General features: G+C 41.2%; 1 protein-coding gene across 1 annotated transcript in view; it reads left to right on the top strand.

Annotated features, from left to right (window-relative positions):
- The window catches only part of ELP1 (elongator acetyltransferase complex subunit 1), a 62,272-nt gene that overhangs the window by 21,674 nt on the left and 17,671 nt on the right, over window positions 1–22,927 (top strand). The window contains exons 14-29 of the mRNA XM_055579245.1: window positions 372–554; window positions 2,941–3,047; window positions 3,375–3,478; window positions 5,155–5,208; window positions 5,301–5,406; window positions 6,229–6,344; window positions 6,966–7,039; window positions 7,788–7,866; window positions 7,970–8,049; window positions 9,535–9,672; window positions 9,782–9,867; window positions 10,190–10,338; window positions 11,854–11,977; window positions 12,921–13,018; window positions 14,434–14,635; window positions 17,158–17,219. Coding sequence (XP_055435220.1) covers window positions 372–554; window positions 2,941–3,047; window positions 3,375–3,478; window positions 5,155–5,208; window positions 5,301–5,406; window positions 6,229–6,344; window positions 6,966–7,039; window positions 7,788–7,866; window positions 7,970–8,049; window positions 9,535–9,672; window positions 9,782–9,867; window positions 10,190–10,338; window positions 11,854–11,977; window positions 12,921–13,018; window positions 14,434–14,635; window positions 17,158–17,219 — 1,762 coding nt within the window. The remainder of the gene's footprint in view (window positions 1–371; window positions 555–2,940; window positions 3,048–3,374; window positions 3,479–5,154; window positions 5,209–5,300; window positions 5,407–6,228; window positions 6,345–6,965; window positions 7,040–7,787; window positions 7,867–7,969; window positions 8,050–9,534; window positions 9,673–9,781; window positions 9,868–10,189; window positions 10,339–11,853; window positions 11,978–12,920; window positions 13,019–14,433; window positions 14,636–17,157; window positions 17,220–22,927) is intronic.

The following is a 22,927-nucleotide window of genomic DNA, read 5'->3' as shown; positions in this document are numbered from 1 at the left end:
TCAACTGGGACCTAAATATCTACTGAATATTTGAATGCTGGTGAGTGGCGACGGTAAAAAACTGCTGGAGTTTATTCGTGTAGGGCCTAGTATAGTCAGTTTTTCTTGTGTAATCAGTTTCTTAAAGTGGTTTTTTCAGATCTAAAAATCTCAGAGTGTAAGAAACTTAATTTTAAATAGCAGAAAAACATTCTTAAGCCAGGTAAGCATTATTATTTTTGGATTTTCTAGTATTGGGCATTACCTTAGGTTTTGTCCCTCCGAAGAATTAGGATTTGACTGTATAGAAAGCAGTGCATTCTCCATTTAGGAAAACTTCAGTGATGTGAAGATTTTATTCATGCTTGAAAATTCTTCAATATTTAAAACAGAATTCCGATTGAGGACAGTGAGGCTGAAGAAGTAAACCCGCTGAAGCTCAGCCTGCTCGCCTGGGCTCAGGAAGACACTTTCCTGGCCGTCAGCCACAGCCAGTCCGGCCCCCGGTCTGCCGTTCACCATCTGACTGTGGCCCCTTCCGAGACGGATGACGAGCAGGGACAGCTCAACATCAGGTATTACAGTTCCCTGTATTCCGCGTGGTAATATGCACATAGATACAGGCTTTTTTCTTTTGTGAGCATTGCAGTTTTTTGGGGTTTTTTTGCATTCAGAAAGCAGGGTTGAGGGGTGATTGCATCTTTTTGTACACACACTTATCAAGAGCATTAAGTCTGATTTTTAGCTCTGTCAAAATATAGATGAAAATGCATCAGAAAATGGTAAAAAATAACACATGCCAGTAGACAAGGCAAAATGTTTTGAAGGTGTATTAAAACTTTTAATTCAACTTATACTTACATTCTAGAAAGTAATTAGCAGCCTAGGAGAATTAGCAACTCATCAATTATAAGATCTCTACATTTGCACTTCATTTTGATGATGTTATTGTTCAGTGACTCAGTTATGTCTGACTCTTTGCGACCCCATGGACTGCAGCATGCCCTTCCCTGTCCTTCACCATCTCCCGGAGCTTGCTCAAACTCATGTCCATCGAGTTGGTGATGCAATCTCATCCTCTGTCGTCCCTTTCTCCTCCCACCTTCAATCTTTCCCAGCATCAGGGTCTTTTCCAGTGACTCGGCTCTTTGCATCAGGTGGCCAAAGTATTGGAGCTTCAGCATGAGTCCTTCTAATGAATATTCAAGGTTCAAGTTATTTTGATGTAGTGACTTCCAGTCTCCTCTTCTATAATTTTGTTTGGCACTTGCTTGCGTGTACTACTAGAAAGTCTCCTCTATTTTTGTTTGCTAAAATTTCACAGCTCCCTGACCCTGAGTCTCATTTTGATTCCTCACTGCATCTTTGTCAGCTAACAGGTCTCATTCATGAATGCTGTCTTCTGTATTGCAAGCCCTATTGTGCAGCAGAATTGTCTGGGAAGCTCTGAGAAATCCTCAGGTTTCCAGTGTCAAAACTCGGCATCTTAGGCATACACTGATAATAATCCCTAGATTCACATGTAATTAAAGGTTCACTGATTAGCTTTAAATCCTGAAAACTGTTGTTGCAAAATTAGGAACCTTTCTTTATTGCACTCATGAAACATACTCCAGTGCGTTATTACCTTTTAATCTTTGAATGATAATGCTTCATATTTTTAAAAAAATTTTGTGAATATGTCTAGATGCAGAATATGTTCTAGCTACGTACAGACTTAACAAGGGCTCCCTTTAGAAAACAGAGCAATTGACATTAGAAATGCCTAAATTATGCATATATCTACTACACAAAATTTGAAATTTTTTATCATTATCCTGTGAAAGTTAAATGCCATTATCGCATTTGCTGTAAAGCAAGTGAGAAGTCATTTAAAATATATTTCTGCTGCTTTGACTTCTGTTTCTCAAAAAAGACTATTTCATTCATATAAAATATTAATGTGTTTGATAAAGTCCCATGATCAGCTTATAACTCTTCATAGTTAACATTTACTATAACTTATGCTTTGTAAGAGGTACTCTCTTAAGTGCTTTTCCCTATGTTAACTCACTTATTTTTCACAGCATGTCTCTGACATGTACTGTTGATCATTTTACAGCTGAGGCACAGAGCAGTTTAAGTAACTTACTGAGATAATGGAGGTGGAGCCAGGATCCAGGCCCAGCAGTGCACCTCCACAGTCCATTCCCTTGACTTCTTCACAGATAATTTATCCTCTCCAAATTTGTGGCTTTTTTGTAGATTGGTTAAAAACTCTGAATGTATGTTAGCATTGGCACCACTTGCTTTTTTCGCTACTTCCACAACATGTCTACTTTTGGTTCATTGACTCAGAAAAAGGTATAATAGCATTAACAGTTTCCCTTCTTTCCATTAATGGGGCCCACAGATTTCTAGGGATAAGTACAGCAGCCATAGAGATACTGAACAGGCTCACTTTCCTACAGATGGACTGCTTTATTTAACGCAGTTTATATTGGGTTGGCCAAAAAGCTCATTCAGGTTTTGGGCAGAATGGTATCGAACAACCTGAATGAACTTTTTGGCCAACCCAATATTGGCAGATAAATATTGACACCATATTGTCTACTGAAGGCAGCAAATTGTGATTCACAATAAGTTGCGTAAGTTACTGCCAGAATAGGACTGATGACCTCACAGTGTAGACACCTGGCTTACCGACGTTGTGGAAAATACTCTCATGTTGACAGGTAATTGCATTACCTGGGCTTGAGCTTGCAGTAGTTTATCTGTTAGTGTGTATATAAACATACGTGAGTTAGTATGTATATAAACATGTTTATTATGTCTATATTGTATTGAATGAGGCAGTGCAGCACCAGAGGGAAATTGCTTCTTTTTCTGTTTTGCAAAATCAATGAGTTGTCAGTACTTTTGAGAAGAATGGTCTATTCATGTTTTCTTCATCTCCCTTTTTTTTTTTTTCACTCTTCTCAGTTCATCTGTGACAGTGGACGGGGTAATAATCAGTCTGTGTTGCAACCCCAAGACCAAGTCAGTAGCCCTGCAGGTGGCTGGTGGCCAGATATTTAAGTACCTTTGGGGTGAGTATCAGAATGTTGGGAAAGCATGTTTATGACTTATATACATATGTAAATCTTGAGAACGTATACTTGTGAGTGTCTTACAGTGCCACATTGATTATTAGGTCTTTTAACTACCCTAGAAAACCTTATCTATAGAGTGGAATCAGCAGATATGTTCTGCCTATATTTTCTCTTGCAATGAACTGGATTATTCTCATGAGTTTCCAAAACACATTTGGAAAATGATTTAGATTGCGTGTTAAGTGTTTTAGCAAGCATTGATGTGAGAGTTTTTTTACAAAGAGCAGATCAGCTTTTGTTAAACCTCATCTGCCAAACCTGCAGAGTCACCTTCTCTGGCTGTTGAACCGTGGAAGAACCCTGGTGGGTTCCCTGTTCGGTTTCCTTATCCGTGCACGCAGACTGAATTGGCCATGATTGGAGGAGAGGTAAGTGAACACAAGGCAGAAAAATTTACCTCATAGAGCAGTGGCCCAGGAGCTGACAGCATTAACTAGAAAGAGTGTGTGCTTTGAAAGTGGACCTGCTGCTGCTAAGTCGCTTCAGTCGTGTCCGACTCTGTGCGACCCCATAGACGGCAGCCCACCAGGCTCCCCTGTCCCTGGGATTCTCCAGGCAAGAACACTGGAGTGGGTTGCCATTTCCTTCTCCAGTACATGCAAGTGAAAAGTGAAAGTGAAGTCGCTCAGTCATGTCCGACTCTTAGCGACCCCATGGACTGCGGCCCACCAGCCTCCTCTGTCCATGGAATTTGCCAGGCAAGAGTGCTGGAGTGGGGTGCCATTGCCTTCTCCAAAAGTGGACCTGAGTATCCACTAAATCTCAAGGCAACAATGAGAAGTACTCACTCTCCTGAACCTCAGCTTCTCAGTTTACAAAGTAGGTTTAAGAGGTTGCCTCGCATGTGTCAATAGCAGTTAGTTGATTCCTTTCCTTGGAGGTATAAATTCGAAAATAGAAAAAATGCAGTTGACACACTTATCCCCAGTTGTATAGAACATTCAAAACAGAACATGTACAGAACTAACAAAGTTAGTCTTATAAGTAACTTTTGGGGACAACAGAAATATAATCTTGAAATGGATATTGAGTAAGTTACTATTCATCAAATATTGGAATTGCCTATAATTGTGGAGGAGGTAGGATGCAGTGGTTACAGAACAAAACTGCTGACCAGTTCCTGTCCTTCTGGAAGTTTTAATCTATCAGTATGGGTATGGCCATCCCCTCTGATACGAGAGTGAAGTCAGTGAGCAGGGCGTAGAGGTCAAGCACCAAGCGGATTGATGGAGGCTGAGAGGACAGCCGCTGTGAGGATGCAGAGGCCAGCTTCTGGTGGGCTGGGAAGGTCTCTAGGAGGTGGTGGAATATGTGCTGAGATGTGAAGAGAAAGAAAGCTCCATCTCTGAGAAAGGGAGGAAGAACTGTGCATATTGTAAATAAACTTAGAGCTCAGCTTATTCAAGGAACCTAATGGAAGCAGTGGCTAGACTCAGAGGAGTATGCATTTACTCACTTAACAAAGACTGAGATGTTGATGATATTAATCAGGGAGTAATGTGATGTGCTTCACAGTTGGAATGGTTATTCTGGCTGCCCAGTGGGAGTATGTTGAAAGGGACGAGAGTGGAAGTGACTGTTGGAGTGGAGGCAGTGAGGGGTGAAAGGTGATATGTTTGAGATGTGTAGGACATAGAAATGTTGAGGCTACTGATGGATTGGATGGCATCATAGACCACTTTGCCCTGGACCAACCACATCTTAGGCATCTTGAGTCCCGATTACAGGGACTTAAATGTGAAATCATAGGACAGTAGAACCATATAACAGAAAAAATTTGGTTTCACTAGTTTGGTTAGTTGCTAAGTTGAGTTTGACTCTCTTGAGAACCGATAGACTGTAGCCCCCCAGGCTCCTCTGTCCATGGGAGTTCCCAGGCTAGAATATTGGAGTGGGTTGCCATTTCCTTCTCCAGGGGATCTTCCCAACCCAGGGATCAAACCCACGTGTCCTATATTGCAGGAAGATTCTTGACCACTGAGTTACCAGGGAAGCCCCAGTTTGGTTAGAACTGTTGGTAATTTCATATTTTATTTTTTTGCAGGAATGTATCCTTGGTCTGACTGACAGATGTCGCTTTTTCATCAACGACACTGAGGTAACATGGCCTGTTTTGATGCTGGATCTTTTTCCATCTTGATTCCAAGTAATATAACTAACTCTCCCCCTTGCCTGCCCGACCTATTGTAGGTTGCATCAAATATCACATCATTTGCTGTATATGATGAGTTTTTATTGGTGACGACTCATTCTCATACTTGCCAGTGCTTTTGCCTGAGAGATGCTTCATTGAAAAGTAAGTTTTCAGTGTAGAAGATAGAAGATAGTCTCTCTTCTAATATCATTTGTCCTTTGAAGTCTCCATGACTTTTATGTTTGTCATGTACTTTGGCTTTTTATCCTGGAGTCCTAGACTGGAGAAAACGTCAAGTTCATTTACTTAGCCTCTTACCTCAATATCTCAGTTAAATCACTCCACGCCAGTTATCAAAGAGTGGGAGGTCCTTCCTTAAAGCAGCGTACCCTGAGATAAAAAAATTTTCAGAAAATTTCTTAACATAACTCATATTTTACTTTGAATTACTGTGTAGATGGCAGACTGGCGATATCCTCAGTCTTCTTTGTGGCCACCCTCCATTGTACATCTGAAGGACTCTGTCTTGGGGTTTGTAGGAAATCGGCTGCAGTTTTTCCTCGATTCCTCGCACCCCCTCCCCTATGTGTATGTGTGTGCGTGCACACAGTTCTGTTACTAAGAAAGAAGTAGCCCACTTGTTTTCTTTGCTTCTAACTCGGAAATGGACTCTTTGACTGATGTGATTGTAGTGTATCGATAAAGCTAAGACAGAGAGAAACTGCCCAGTCCTCCCACTGGCTTCCATGTCAGCTGAGAAGTTGTTTGTGCATCATGCGTGAGGGCTCTGTAAGAGAGGGCAAGATCCTGGGATGAACTTGTTTATCCGAAAGGCTGATGGTCTTGAGGCTGAGTGACAGAGCAATCCGGCTTCATTATTAATCGCTTCCTTCTCCTTTGGATAACGTGCTGTTTCAGCTGCAGTTAATGGAAAGTAGCTTGTCGTGACAGTAATTCTCAAGTCTTGGTCTGTGGTGTCTTTAGCATTGCAGGCAGGTCTGAGCAGCAGCCACGTGCCTAATGGCGAGTCTCTGCGGAAGGTGGAGAGGGGTTCACGCATCGTCACTGTTGTGCCTCAAGACACAAAGCTTATATTACAGGTACATTGATTTTTCAGGCTGTGTTTTCTGATTGTCATTTGGCAATAAATACCAGACAGTTCTTGTGGATTATATTTTATCATTTGTATTAATTTATTATAAGCCTTTCCTTGCTAAATTCTCTATTAGCTTTATACGAAGTAGTGTTAAAACAGGCTCTTCCCAGTAAGGCTAAGAGGGAAACTTCTTAAAAGTCAAAGTAAATTTTGAGCACAACTAGATTTTGCCAAAATGGCACCCCACTCCAGTAGTCTTGCCTGGAAAATCCCATGGATGGAGGAGCCTGGTAGGCTGCAGTCTGTGGGGTCGCTAAGAGTCAGACATGACTGAGCGACTTCACTTTCACTTTTCACTTTCATGCATTGGAGAAGGAAATGGCAACCCACTCCAGTGTACTTGCCTGGAGAATCCCAGGGACGGGGGAGCCTGGTGGGCTGCCATCTCTCGGGTCGCACAGGGTCAGACACGACTGAAGCGACTTAGCAGCAGCAGCAGCAGCATGCTCATTTTACAGTGCTGTGTTAATTCTCGAAGAAGAGTTAGGTAAAGTTGTATATCCTGGGTATTTAAATTTTTTCTGTTTAATAAAATATGTTATTGATTTGATTTATTTATTTTAAGATGCCAAGGGGAAACTTAGAAGTTGTTCATCATCGAGCCCTGGTTTTAGCTCAGATTCGAAAGTGGTTGGACAAGTAAGTACCATGTATATGATTAGTTAGCTTATTGTTATGTGTGAAGGCAGCAAGTATTCTATTAAGATTTTTTAAAACTTAAAAAGTATTTAAATATTTCATTACAGATATCTTCAATCAGATCCTCAGAGGCTTTCTTCTTTTGGCACTTAGATTCTTAAATTGTATGGTGTAGAATACGTTCCTAGCAGAAGGAATGATGAGGCTCATGGTATGAAATAACTTCCTAGCCCAAGGGGATCCATATGGGCTTTAGATGGCCTGTGAACCCAGGGCAATTTTACTGTATCCTGTATCTGTGTATTTATCTGGGCAGAAGGTCCAAGGCTTTCAGCAAACTTAAAAAAAGACCTATGACCCCAAAATACGTGAGCCACTGTTGGGAAGGAAATGATCGATTGTTTGCATCTTTGAATTTGGGGGAAAGTTTATATTGGAAAGATAGATGTTTACTAACATTTTGTTAAAAAAGAAGGTAGCCCTGAGTTCCATAAAGATTTTCTTGTGTGAGTGTGTGGGGATCAAGTCCTCGGATGGCCTGGATGACTTAAGTCGTCACACCATTTAGGAAGGTAAATGAACCAAGTGCCTGATTTTTTTTCATTCTATGATTTCAGAGCAGAAATCCAGTAGTAGTTGGGCTGTAGTCTTAATTTTAACTGGTTTATAGCCTTATGAAAATGTGCTGAGTCCAAGGAGCTGAGTTTTTGTGAAATGTCCCTTCTCTCCATTTTCTGTCTTTCCCCAGACTTATGTTTAAAGAAGCATTTGAATGCATGAGAAAACTGAGAATTAATCTCAATCTGATTCACGATCACAACCCTAAGGTAACATTCTAAATCTGATATTTATCATAATGTACTTTAGGCTTGAATTAATATGCTCTGAACTAAGATGTTTTGTTCTTTTTTTTATTCTTTTTTTGGGTAGGTGTTTCTTGAAAATGTGGAAACCTTCATAAGACAGATAGACTCTGTGAATCATATTAATTTATTTTTCACAGAATTGAAGTAAGTATTTTGAATAATTCATGAATACCATATCCATAATTTTCTCTTTTCTGATTAAGGAAATCAAACAGATAAATAGAGGAGAAAATTTACTTTCAATGTAGTTTTTTAAATCTCTAACTCTTAGATGCCACATGTACTGGATTTTTACTCTTTTCCCTTCTTTTTAAAACTGAGACTTTAAAACATGTCCTGAAAATTATTCTTTGTCATTATTTTTAGGTATACATATAAAAACTATTAATTGAAATAAATGGCTTCTTTTTCTGCAATAACTTTTATCTAAGTTTTTAAATGAAAAATTTTGAACATGTAAGAAAGTTGAGAGAGTTGTCCAGCGAGCATCCTGTACCATCACCTAGATTCTACAGTTCATATTTTCCTGTATTTGCTTTATCACTATCTACCATCTGTCCATCCACCATTCATCTTTATTTTAAACAAATTTCAAGGTAATTGTAGACATAAATCCACTTTGCCTGTCAGTACTTCAGCTTGTGTAACGTTAACTAGAGTATATTCTTTGTGTACAGGGTCCCACCCCTTCCATGTCAGATTTATCTGTAGCGAAATGCACAGATTATAAGTGTACCGTTCACTGAGTTTTGACAAATGTATGCTTCCATGCAGTCCTGGCCCCTGTCAAGATAGCGAACATTTCCTTCTCAGAAAGTTCCTCCAGATCCCTTCCCATTTATTCTTTCCCCACCCTTTTGGCAACTGCTTTTTTGAATTCTTCACTGAAGATCAATTTTGCCTGTTCAGGAACTTCATAGAAATGAATTGTATACCATAGTATTGACTTTTCTGTGTAAATAAAGTTGCTTTCATTCAGCATGTTATCTGGAGATTCATCCCATGTTTTTACATGTATCACTAGTTTATTCTTTTTAATTGCTCAGTAGTATGCCATAAAAAAGAAAGAAAGTGAAAGTGTTAGTCACTCAATCGTGTCCAACTCTTTGTGACCCCATGGACTGTAGGGCACTGGGCCCCTCTCTCCATGGAATTCTCTAGGCAACAATACTAGAGTGGGTTGCCAATTCCCTTCTCCAGGGATCTTCCCGACCCAGGGATCAAACCTGAGTCTTCTGCATTGCAGGCAGACTCTTTACCATCTGAGCCACCAGGGAAGCACAGTAAGCCATAGTATAAATATGCTACAGCTTATTTCTTCATTCTTCTGTGAGTGGACACCTGTACTAGACCCAGTTTGGGGCTATATTAATGTAACATCTATAAACATTACCATTTAAGTCTTCTGTGCATATGTTTCATTTCTCAGTTAGTTTCTCCACTTTTTGCTATATGTGACTATTTTTAAAATTAACTACCTTCCAAAAGCCATTTTTATTATTTTTTTTATTTTATTTATTTTGTTATTTTATATTTATTATCTCATCAACACTCCAGTATATGTGTTAGTAGTTTGATAGCTGGGACATATGTTTGGTTTGTGACCTTTTAATACATACTTATTCTTAGGGAAGAAGATGTTACAAAGACCATGTATCCTCCACCAGTTCCCAGCACTGTTCCACTGTCCAGCGATCCTGATGAGAAAAAAGTAGACCTTATCTGCGATGCTATGAGAGCAGCCATGGAGAACATAAACCCTCACAAGTACGTGTGCTGTCATGAGTTGGCATCTTTTGAATAACGGAAGTGTGTAGTAGTTTTTCTTCAGCTTGTTCATCGCTCTTACTGTGCTGTCCTTCACTTACCACTGCAGGTACTGCCTGTCAATACTCACCTCTCACGTGAAGAAAACGACCCCAGAGCTGGAGATTGCACTGCAGAAGGTACACGAACTTCAAGGTAGAGACATGTTGACAGTCTGTGTGTATCAGGGCCCTGACTGACGTCGGGTCTTCGGTCTTCGGGAGGTAGCCCTGACCAGGACCAGCACCACATCACCAGTTCAGACTGTGGCCTTTTGGTCTCCACTTTAAAACCTGGGTCTGTTGTTTTTTTGGTGCCACCCTACAAAGCATGTACCAAATCGTCAAAGGACTATTTTCTGTCTGGTGTCCACTTCTGTCAGGAAAATGTGTTACTTTCTCTTTTTGGTTATGCTGCTAGGTGTATGGGTTTTCTCCCCCAAATGATTTTGTTCTGTTGTTTCCTTATACACCGACAGGAAATGCTCCACCAGTCCCTGACGCTGTGAGTGCCGAAGAGGCCCTGAAGTATTTGCTGCTTCTGGTAGATGTTAATGAATTATATGACCATTCTCTTGGGACCTATGACTTTGATTTGGTCCTCATGGTAGCTGAGAAGTCACAGAAGGTATGTGAAGTTACTCCTTCAACATAGTTAGCATTTTTGTTGATGCGAACATGAGAGAGTGAAGCAGTGCTCCTGACGTGCAGAGTTTGGGCTGAAGTTACAGCCGTGAGTGCAGGCCTCCAGGCAGATCTGCCAGTCTCCAGGGTCCATACTTAAAGTTCATTTTCTGTCACTGTTCTGGCTTATCAGAGTGTTTTGATTGCTAGATTGAACAATTGAAATAAAGCCATTTGATTGTTTTCAAGCGTACAGGCAAAAATGAGAACAAATTCTGCTCTTATAAAGGAAATACAGCAGGTGATTTATATTCCAGTCCAGCTTTATCATGCAGCATCTTTTTCCAGTGGAAACTGGGAACCTGGAGAATAGAAGGGTTCGAGGCCTCTTTGTCTCACCTTGCCATGCTATGGTCCAAGAGTTTGAGCACCTCTGGTTTGCACATTTTTTATCTTTTTCTTTTTTTTTTAACACCCTCAGTTTCAGCCCCTATCATTCCCTTCTTTGCTCTTGCCAGAATGACCTTCCCAAAGAGGAAAATTTGATCCCCATTCCTCTGCTTACAATCCTTCATGGGCTCCACCTTCCCCCTAGGAAGAAGTTCAGAGGCTGCATGCTTAAAATCTCCTCTGTGATCTGGTATTTGTGTATCTCTCAGTTCTCACCTCTTGATGTTATCCCCTTTTCTCTGCAGTGGATGCGAGACAGTGCTTTTGTCTCCCAGCTGCCACATACCTTTGCAGGTGGCATGACTTCTGTTTCCCCTGGGCCCATGCGCTTCCAGCACTCTCATCCTCTCTGTTCACCTGGCTGATTCTCACTCATCTTGGTGGAAGGATGCCCAGGAGACATTTTTTCAGTGAACTGTTGCTGGTGCCTCCCTGCCCAGCATCCAGGGACTGAATGAGATGGCCATCCTATGTGCTTTTATGACACCCAGTACCTACCAGATGTACCAGTCTATCTCCTCTACTAGATTTTAAGTTTCCTGAGGATGAGGGAATCTTGTTTTCCTTATTAACCTATGAAACAATTGGTATTGTGAGATTAAGCTAAGAGTTAGTCATTATTATTCAGAGTGAAAACTAAGAACACCCATATGTTAAGGCATTTTTTCCAAATGTGGTTTTATGTAGTTTGATTTTTTACATAATTAATATATTAATATACTACATATTTTGAAGAGGGCTTCTGTGGTAGCTCAGGTGGTATAAAGAGTCTGCCTGCAGTGCAGAAGACCTAGGTTCAATCCCTGGGTCAGGAAGATCCCCTGGAGAAGGAAATAGCTACCCACTCCAGTATTCTTGCCTGGAGAATTTCTTGGACAGGGGAGCCTGGTGGGCTACAGTCCATGGGTTTGCAAAGAACTGGACATGACAGAGCAACTAACAATTTCGCTTTCACATATTTTGAAAATGCTGTAGCTTTGGATTTATTGCTACAATTACTATATATTTTTATTTTTAAAAGTAAATATTATCACAGCACTAAAATTATCCTTAAAAAAAATTTTTTTAGGATCCCAAAGAATATCTTCCATTTCTGAATACACTTAAGAAAATGGAAATGAATTATCAGCGGTTCACTATAGATAAACACTTGAAGCGATATGAAAAAGCCATTGGCCACCTAAGCAAATGTGGTAAGTATGAGTTAGTATATTTACTTCTGTTCAAATATTCTTTGGTAGGGTACAAATTGAAATCGAATGTTAGTTGAGACAGACTGATTTCAGTTTCCACACCTGAAAATGTTAACAGCTGTGGCTGCAGACCTGATTTTTGTCAGTTTTGATAAACTGAGGGTACAGTGATGTCTGAGTGAACTCGGGGAGCTGTCAGTTTTGAAAAGCTGAGGGTACAGCAGATGTCTCTGAGTGAACTCGAGGAGCCCCATAGCTCAGATCCTTTTGAGTTAAGTGGTCACCTTTGAAATCCACTCCGTGTCTCAAAATCAAAATTGGTTGATGCTTCATTCTTCTCATGGTGTATGCAAACACCCTGAGGAGACCCAGCTTGTCTGAGTGGCCATGGCTCCTGTGCCCTGAAAGACACAGTTCTGACTGGCAGTCGTGTGAAGTAGAACCGGCACCATGCCGGGTGGTCGTTTCACCCATGCCTGGCTGGTGCTGGAACCTCGGCCTTCAGTATTCATGATTTTTTCCTGACGGCCGAGGCAGGGACGAGAAGAGTCGCCTGAGGTGCTTGCATTCAGGTCTGTGTTCCTTGGAGAATCAGGTTCATCTAGGCTAGGCTGGGACTCAGGCATGTGTATATGGTTAATAAGCTCCCTAGATGATTCTTATTAAGAAGGTTGAAAAAACACTGGGCTGGGTGGTCATTTCTCAGGGTCTGCGTGAAATTCCTTTTGAGCAGAACTCTGATCCCAATTAGTGCTTCTTAAATCTCAGAATCTGCAGTGGTGCGCATTAAAGTTCACATTCCTGCATTCCATTTCTCTGGATACTCTAATTATGCAGGTAAAAAGCTGCCTTGTTGGTTTTATGTAAGGACCAGTGGTAGAGATGAAATCCATTATGCTTCTCCAGTCTTAAGCTTGTGTGTGTATGAATCTTATTCCTGTAGGACCGGAGTACTTCCCAGAATGCTTAAACTTAATAAAAGATAAAAACTTGTATAACGAAGCTCTGAAGCTCTACCCACCGAACTCGCAGCAGTACAAGGTGTGTAACGTGTGAAACGAGTGCTCCTGATTTTGCTTTGTGCTTCATTTGGAAAGGGATGAGGATCCTGTGTCCCTGACACTTTCCTTGGTTTCAAAGTTAATCTTCAAACTAATTACTCTTATCTTGAACTTCTTATCTGAGAGAATGGCCCTCATCTATTCCTCTTGGAAAGAGGTTGCCCAGGTCAAGGCATTGTCGCTGGATCCTCATCGGAAATACTTTGGGGGCTTCCATCCTGCCGCCTCTGGCCCAACCTTACTGAGCATCCTGATGCATCTTTCCCGTATAATTCTGCATAAAGTTTGGTTTACTTGTTTAAACAAACGTCTGTTTAGCTTTACTCACATGCTAGATACTCCGCTTGTCAGCTACATGAATTCTCATAACAGTCTGATAGGTGTTGTGCACAGTTTTTAAATGAGGAAGCACTTTGTCCGAGAACCTGCGATGTGGAGCCCATGCCATCATCAGCAACATTTTCACTTTGTCCACAAATTGCACAGATCTTCCTGTGATCTGGCCGCTGCCTCCTCTTGAGCATCGGCTTTCTCTGCCGGCCCTCTACCTCCCTGTCCTTTAGCCCTCCTTGTCCTTCTAAACTCTCTTCTCCTCTGCCAGAAAACCATTCCTGGATGAAGTGCCAGACACTGAGCTCCCAGCACACCTCATTCTTGCCTTGGGGATGGCATTTATCAATCTGCTATGTACTGATTTTTTTCCCCCACCAGGCTGTGGGTTCCCTTAGGGGCAGGGACCCCATGTTATATCCCTCTGTTTCCCTGCCTAATGCTGAGCTTGGGGAACAGAGAATTTGGCCAAAGGCCGCCTCTTTGCTCTCATGTTCATTATCTGTTCCTCTCCTGTGCACTCTCTGCTTCAGTGGTACTGGCCTTGTTACTCCGACCTGTGTGTTCCATACCCATTCCTGCCTGATCGCCACGGTGCCTTCTGTGCTCTTGGCGCGGAATACTCTCCCTTAACTCTTCACACGGCTTCTCCTCACAGCCCTCTGAAATAGCATTCCCATCACTCTGTCCCTTTACCACTGTCTGCCATTATACTGTTGACCATATCAGGTTTATTAAGTATGTTCTCATTCACCACCATAACAGTAGCTTGATCATGGTTCTTGTTAGTGTTTTTTAATTTTTTTTTCCTTTGTTATATTTTTTGCATTGCTGTGTTACTCCCACTGCCCTGAATAGTACTCAGTAATTATTTGTGGATGAACAAACAGCATATCCTCGGTAAGGTTTTGAATGAAAAAAAGACTGAATTCACTAGTCATCCACAGGGTTTTTCTAAGTAATTCCAAGGAATTTCAAGTATAATGACCAAGACAGCCTTCCCTGGAGATTTAAAGAACAAGTTACCACCTCTCCTCACTGACCCTGTGTCTCCTCCTGTCCCAGGACATCAGCATTGCTTACGGGGAACACCTGCTGCAGGAGCACCTCCATGAGCCGGCAGGGCTCGTGTTCGCCCGCTGCGGTGCGCACGAGAAAGCTCTCAGCGCCTTTCTGGCCTGTGGCAGCTGGCAGCAAGCGCTCTGTGCAGCGGCCCAGCTTCACCTGACCGCAGAGCAGCTGGCTGGCCTGGGCAGGACTCTGGCAGGTAAACATGGTCGTTAAGGTTCTTCCAAATGAGAACTTCCCCTAACGGTTTGAGTTTCTTTGGTTTCATTTGGAATTTTTGCAAATACCTGTAAGGCAGCCCACTTTGATGCCCTCAAAAAGGCACTGATAAAAATTAATTTGGAATGGCTTACTAGGTAGAGTAAAAGTTGAACTGCTACAAGAGTCCCCAGATACGATGGCACCGTAGGGAAAGCAGCTCATGTCTCTCTCTCGCAGTTCTGGCAGGTCTTCCCACAGTGCAGATCTGCCGTCTCTTCGGCAGTAGTTGAAGCTGGATTTTTTCCATATCTGTGTTCCAGTCCTCGGGGAAGGGAAAAGCTGGAGTCATGAGAGAACACTTTAACTTTTATTTTTTTTAATACTTATTTATTACTATTTTTAGTTATTTGGATGCAGCAGGTCTTAGTTGTGGCATGTGGGATCTAGTTCCCTGAACAGGGACCAAACCTGGGCCCCCTGCTTCGGGAGTGCAGAGTCTTAGCCACAAGAGCACCAGGGAAGCCCCAGGAACACTTAACTTTAAGTTGGCAATGACCTAGCTAACCCTCCTTCTCCATCTCATTCGCTGAAACTCACACCTTATAGGTACACTTGTTACAGTGTAGCTGGGTAGCCAGGTGCCCTATAAGAATGTAAAGATGAATTTTGGGATGGAGCCATTCAAATACAGACAGTAGATTGTTGGAAAACGAAAACATAATGGCGGTTTCCAGAAATGAGGCCAAATGTGTAAGCAGTCCGAAAGCAGAGCCAGTTTAGCTGTTTCAGGGTGTGAAACCAGAGGCGAGGCTATTGCAGAGTCTGGTTTCTTAGAGTGGAGTGGCATCCCCAGAGTGCCCAGGAGAAGAGACAGGTGGGGCTCTGGCACTCTCAATCATGCTTGAAGTGAGTGGCTGGTATATTTTCCCCCTATTTTTCAAGAGTCTTGTAAATATTGTTATGATTTCCCCCAAAACAGTCCTGAAAAAAATTTCAAATTATAGCCTGTTAAACGTATAAACATATTCTATTTTGTTATTTCACTTTGTTTTTTTCCCCCTTGGGATTAAAAAAAAATGTGTGAGATTATGACTTTTCTTTTTCTGGCATTTTCTGGTTATTAGATGGGCTTCCCTGGTAGCTCAGCATATTGGTTCTGTAGACTCTTCTATAAGCCCTTTCAATTTCCAAGCTGAAGTCTTCTTACAAGTATTGAGAAGTCCTTATTTGATTCCTGTTAAAACTGTTTATTCTGCCTCCATTGATACTTCTGCTCTAGAAACTTATTTGTAGCTTATACTTACCAGCTCTGTTCTTGGGGTCTGTTATCTTACATTTTTTGTGACTCTTAGCTTCCTGTTTTTCATGCCTTATAGTGCAGTATACCTAGTTTGCCCAGATGTTTAGCAGAAAAAGGTGGAGAAGAGAGATGCCAAAGATTTTTGGGAACTGTTATAAGGTGGAGTCACTTCATTTGTACATAAACTTAGGCAGTTTACACAAGTCACCAAAAGAGAGAAAAGATAGCTGTTTAGTGGAGGTGACTCTTCCTGGTTTTGTAAATGATAATACGCCCTGGAATTAGCATGAAATAGAAGACATGAATCTGCCAGCCCCTTAGTTAACTTTGGTTTCTATGTGCCTCTCATCGAGGCACACTCCCACTCAACTGGACCAAGAATGATTCTCAAATCTAGAGATACTGCCACATTCCTGACAAATGCCAACCACCCCCATCTAGTGCTCAACCAGCAGCATCTTCCTATTAGAGGCAGCATCTTCCTATTAGAGGAAGAAATGGATCAGTGAGAGTGCTAGGTCAGTTTCCATATGAACGCCTTTGTAAGCATTTTTTCCTGAATGATTTTGACTATATGTGATTTTCACATCCCATGCTAAATTTAGATTTGAACTGCCACTTTAGGATAGGACTCTGGTATTCCTGCCTATATCTCTCATAGAAATTCACAAAGTATTAATACTTTGCTTGATGCAAAAAAGACATAATGCCGCAGGTGGCCCAGTGGTATAGAATCTGCCAGCCAATGCAGGAGATGCACGTTAGATCCCTGAGTCAGGAAGTTCCCTGGAGGAGGAAATGGCAACCCACTCTAGTATTTTTGCCTTGGAAAATCCCATAGATCGAGGAGCCTGGTGGTCTACAGTCCATGGGGTTGCAAAGGGACATGACTGAGTGCACGCATCAAAGACATACTGATGAAGCATGTCAGCAACAGAATGGTCAACTCTGTCTTAGCCAGTACTTCACAAACATGTTTGCCCTGAGAATGGTTTCTTGGTCCTGTCTTTCATTGTTCTTTAAACAATCTTGGGAAACACTTTTGAAAATGCTATTTTAAAGCAGCTCATTTTGAGTGTATACTCTGTAGAGCTCAATCTCCAATATGTCGGAGACCATTTTGATTTAAATAGTACCACTGAAAACCACTTCCACTTGTGTTTTGGTAATGCTGATCGTAGCCAACTGTGAGAGTCAAATGCTTATTGTTGTCTTTGCAGGAAAGCTAGTTGAGCAGAGGAAACACAGCGATGCAGCCACAGTTTTGGAACAGTACGCTCAGGTAAACTTAGTTCTTCCCTTCTACTCACACCCCCGCAATGCACACACACCAAGTCATTATTTCCCATTTGTACCTTAGCAATCATGAAAATGAAAGGAACTGTGGGTATTTAGGAAATCCAGAGATAGTATTTCCCTTGAAATACTAAGACCCAAGAAGGTCTTCCGTCTTGCCTACTTGACTTGGAAATCTAAATTCAGTATATCTCTAAATAATTGTAATTTCTGTGAGATAGAATATCAGAGAACTCTAATATGCACTAGTGGCTTGACCTTGGTGGAAAGTAGAAATTAAATCATAAGGCAGTTATATTTTTATATTAACATACCAAAGTAGAAACAATGAGAAAAGACCATTCTAAACCAAAGTGATTGAACTTGAGACCTCCTTTTTTGGCTTTCACTCCCATTATCTCTCTTGGAAATGTCTCTTTTACCTCAGGCAGCTTTTTGGGTTCCCGTTTTCCAGCAGATTATAAAGTATCCATACCAGCTTTTGATAGAATTGTAGATTTATTATGAAAATAGTAAATCCATGCATTGCATGGGCCACAGACTCAAAGGACACAGGCATACACATGTTACCAGGGATTCCTTCCTTCTAGAGTGTTGGCCTTTGATGAGAAAGTGTTGTTACAATTGTTACTAGCAGGCACACTTGCATAACTAAATCTTGCTTTTATAATACTTCATTGTCTTTTGTGTAATAAGGATGAGTGAAAGAAGATAACTAAAATTTGATATCACTAGATCCTAGAAAGAGAATATGGTGATTCATCTGAAAACATGAAGACATATCCCACTGAAGATGGTTAATTAAATGGATAGGAGGCTCGCTTGTGATTTCTAACATTTCTCTTTGATTCTTAGGATTTCTCTGTCTCTGGTCTCGTTACCCATCTGTCCTTGCATGTTGTCTCTTTTTTCCATTTGAGGTGTTATCATATTTATCATACTCATTTTTTAATTCCCAGCCTCATAATCTCAAGATACCTGCCATATCAGTGTCCGGTTCTGATGCTTGCTCTGACTCTTCAAACTGCATTTTTATCCCTTTTTAAAAATGCCTTGTAATTTTTTGTCAAAAGCCTAATGTGATACCTGGGTAAAAGGAAATTTGATCAGAAGCCCTTTAGTGACGTGATGAGGCTGGGGTTTGGGTAGGAGGAGACGTGTTCTCTAGTCCTGTGATTAGGCCTCAGTCTTTGAGTATGTGCTTTAGCTGTGAACTTCACCAGGGCTTGTCAGTTTTTTTTCACCCCTCAGTAGGACGGGAAAGTTAGAGTGGGCCCGAGTTGGGTATTTCTCTGCCCCCACATTGGAGGTCCTGGTGAAACCCTCTTTGATTAGGCTCTGGCAAAATATTTTCTCTTGAGAGCAGGTCTTGTTAAAATCGGCATGCTTTGGGTATATTTTCACGTCTCCTTTTTCCTTCCCCCCTGCTAGAAATATGAGGATATTTCCTCGCATTCACTATGAGAAGTTCTCTTAAGGCTCCTGGAGGTAAAAACTCATAAAAATGTAGCATCTCCCTAAGTATGGACCCCTATAGAGTTTTTAACTCTTGGTCTTGTCTACAGTGAGTGATATTAGCTAGAGAAATTCAGTCTTTCACCCTATGTGTGATGTTTGCTAGTTTTTGGCAAAGGAGTTGTTTGTTCAGTAGATGTGAGAAACTGGTAAGGCTCTTACTGGGTTTGGCAAACTACAACCTGGGGGCCAAAGCTTGCTGACCACCTGTTTTGTAAATAAAGTTTTGTTGGAACATAGACCCACCAATTGCTTATACATTGTGTGTGGCTGCTGTTGCACTTAAAACAACAGTTTGAGGACCTGTAACAGTCTGTCCCAGAAAGCCTAAAATATTAACTGTCTCGCCTTTTATGGAAAAAAATTGCCAATCCTTGCCTTCGTGGGTTGAGAAAATTCTCCTCTGTTTCTGGTTCTGAGAGTTTTTATCATGAACGGGTATTAAATTTTACCAGATGACTCTTAAGATACGTTTTTTGTTTAGACCAGTGATAGGGTGAATTGCATTGACTTTTTTTTTTTTTTTTAACTATAGTTGATTTGCAATGTTGTGGTAATATACAGGAAAGTGATTTGGTTTTATATGTGTGTGTGTGTGTGTGTGTGTGTGTATATATATACACACATATATATATACACATTCCTTTTTTATATTCTTTTCCGCTCTGGTTTACCATTGGATACTGAACATGTCGACAGCTCTCTGCACGATGCAGTAGGACCTTGCTGTTCATCCATCATATATAATGGCTTACCTCTGCTCGCCCACCCTCCCACTCCGTCCCTCGCCTACCTTCCTTCGCAGCTGCACACCTGTTCTATAAGTGTGAGTGTGTTTCTGTTTCATAGATGGTTCATTTGTGTCATATTTTGACTCCATATAAGTGATATCACGTGGAATTTGTCTTTCTTTTTCTGATTTTATGGTAATCTCTAGTTGCATGCCTGTTGCTGTATATGGTATTGGTTCGTTCTTTTTTATGGCTGAGTAGTAGTCCATTGTGTATGGACCACAGCTTCTCTCTCCATGCATCTGTTGATGGACATCTAGGTTGTTTCCGTATCTTGGCTGTTGTGGATACTGCTGCTGTGAACAATATGATATATGTACACATACACAAGAGAGTTCCAGAAAAACATCTCCTTCTGCTTTATTGACTATGCCAGAGCCTTTGACTGTGTGGATCACAATAAACTGTGGAAAATTCTGAAAGAGATGGGAATACCAGACCTCCTGACCTGCCTCTTGAGAAACCGTATGCAGGTCAGGAAGCAACACTTAGAACTGGACATGGAACAACAGACTGGTTCCAAATAGGAAAAGGAGTACGTCAAGGCTGTATATTGTCACCCTGCTTATTTAACTTCTATGCAGAGTACATCATGAGAAATGCTGGGCTGGAGGAAGCACAAGCTGGAATCAGGATTGCTGGGAGAAATCTCAATAACCTCAGATATGCAGATGATACCACCCTTATGTCAGAAAGTGAAGAAGAATTAAAGAGCCTCTTGATGCAAGTGAAAGAGGAGAGTGAAAAAGTTGGCTTAAAGCTCAACATTCAGAAAACTAAGATCATGGCATCTGGTCCCATCACTTCATGGCAAATAGATGGGAAACAGTGTCAGACTTTATTTTTCTGGGCTCCAAAATCACTGCAGATGGTGACTGCAGCCATGAAATTAAAAGACGCTTACTCCTTGGAAGGAAAGTTATGACCAACCTAGACAGGATATTAAAAAAACGGAGACATTACTTTGCCAACAAAAGTCCATCTAGCCAAGGCTATGGTTTTTCCAGTAGTCATGTATGGATGTGAGAGTTGGACTATAAAGAAAGCTGAGTGCTGAAGAATTGATGCTTTTGAACTGTGGTGTTGGAGAAGACTCTTGAGAGTCCCTTGGACTGTGAGGAGATCCAACCAGTCCATTCTAAAGGAGATCAGTCCTGGGTGTTCATTGGAAGGACTGATACTGAAGCTAAAACTCCAGTACTTTGGCCACCTGATGCAAAGAGCTGACTCATTGGAGAAGACCCTAATGCTGGGAAAGATTGAGGGCAGGAGGAGAAGGGGACGACAGAGGATGAGATGGTTGGATGGCATCAGCGACTCAGTGGACATGAGTTTGGGTGGACTCCGGGAGTTGGTGATGGACAGGGAGGCCTGGCATGGTGTGGTTCAAGGGGTCACAAAGAGTCGGACACAACTGAATGACTGAACTGAACACATACACACATAGGGTGGAATATTATTCAGTCAAAAAATAATGAAAAATTGGTGCATGCTACAGTTTAGATAAAACTTGAAAAGATAATGCTGAATGAAATAGATATAAAAGGACAAATATTGTATAATTCTACTTTTGTGAGGTACCTAGAGTAGTCAGATTCATAGAGACACAGTAGAACGATGGTTGCTGAAGGTGGGGGGTAGGGAGAGAGGGGAGTTATTGTTTCATGGATATAGAATTTCCTTTTTGCAAGATAAAAGTTTTGGAAATTGACAGTAGTGGTGGTTTCACAACAATGTGAATTTGCTTGATGCCCTTGAACTATACATTAAATGGCTAAAAGGGTACATTTTATATTGAATTTTGCTAGTCAAAAAAATAAGGGGAGGAAAAAGGAACAAAGAACTGATGAATCTTTAAAACATACACTTAATAAAAGAAGCCAGGCACAAAAAGTCACCTATTTTATGGTTCCTTTTATATAATATATCCAGACTATGCAAATTCAGAGAGAAAAAAAGCAGATTAGAAGTTACCAGGGGGTGAGAGGAGTAGAAAATACGGCGGGATTGGTTAATGGATATGAAGTGTATTTATGTGATGATAAAAAAAATTTTGAAAGTAGGAAGAGCTTTTGATTACACAACATTGTGATATAGTGTGTATACACTTTAAATATGTGTATATTTAATATTATACACTTTAAAATTATTCATTGTATGTTATTAATATATGAATTTTATGTCAATAACACACACACACATTGCTGGTCAAGCAAAACACATATACTGTGTTTCTTTGGGACATGGTATAGGTCTGAAATGATCCTCTGGGGTCTGGGAAGAAAATGTTTATTTAGCCTTCTTAGTTAAAAGTAACTTATTTATCAGATCAGATCAGTCGCTCAGTCGTGTCCGACTCTTTGCGACCCCATGAATCGCAGCACACCAGGCCTCCCTGTCCAACACCAACTCCTGGAGTTCACTGAGACTCACGTCCATCGAGTCAGTGATGCCATCCAGCCATCTCATCCTCTGTCGTCCCCTTCTCCTCCTGCCCCCAATCTCCCCCAGCATCAGAGTCTTTTCCAATGAGTCAACTCTTTGCATGAGGTGGCCAAAGTACTGGAGTTTCAGCTTTAGCATCATTCCTTCCAATGAACACCCAGGGCTGATCTCCTTCAGATTGGACTGGTTGGATCTCCTTGCAGTCCAAGGGACTCTCAAGAGTCTTCTCCAACACCACAGTTCAAAAGCATCAATTCTTCGGCGCTCAGCTTTCTTCACAGTCCAACTCTCATATTCATACATGACCACTGGAAAAAGCATAGCCTTGACTAGAATGACCTTTGTTGGCAAAGTAATGTCTCTGCTTTTGACTATGCTGTCTAGGTTGGTCATAACTTTCCTTCCAAGGAGTAAGCGTCTTTTAATTTCATGGCTGCAGTCACCATCTGCAGTGATTTTGGAGCCCAGAAAAATAAAGTCTGACACTGTTTCCACTGTTTCCTCATCTATTTGCCATGAAGTGATGGGACCAGATGCCATGATCTTCGTTTTCTGAATGTTGAGTTTTAAGCCAACTTTTTCACTCTCCTCTTTCACCTTCATCAAGAGGCTTTTTAGTTCCTCTTCACTTTCTTCCATAAGGGTGGTGTCATCTGCATACTTGCGGTTATTGATATTTCTCCCGGCAATCTTGATTCCAGCTTGTGCTTCTTCCAGCCCAGCATTTCTCATGATGTACTCTGCATATAAGTTAAATAAGCAGGGTGACAATATACAGCCTTGACGTACTCCTTTTCCTATTTGGAACCAGTCTGTTGTTCCATGTCCAGTTCTAAGTGTTGCTTCCTGACCTGCATACAAATTTCTCAAGAGGCAGGTCAGGTGGTCTGGTATTCCTATCTCTTTCAGAATTTTCCACAGTTTATTGTGATCCACACAGTCA

This window comes from Bubalus kerabau, chromosome 4, assembly GCF_029407905.1.
Source record: "Bubalus kerabau isolate K-KA32 ecotype Philippines breed swamp buffalo chromosome 4, PCC_UOA_SB_1v2, whole genome shotgun sequence".
NCBI lineage: Eukaryota > Metazoa > Chordata > Mammalia > Artiodactyla > Bovidae > Bubalus > Bubalus kerabau.
The sequence above is the reverse complement of the archived record's forward strand: the minus strand, read 5'-3'. Positions and strand labels throughout refer to the sequence as shown.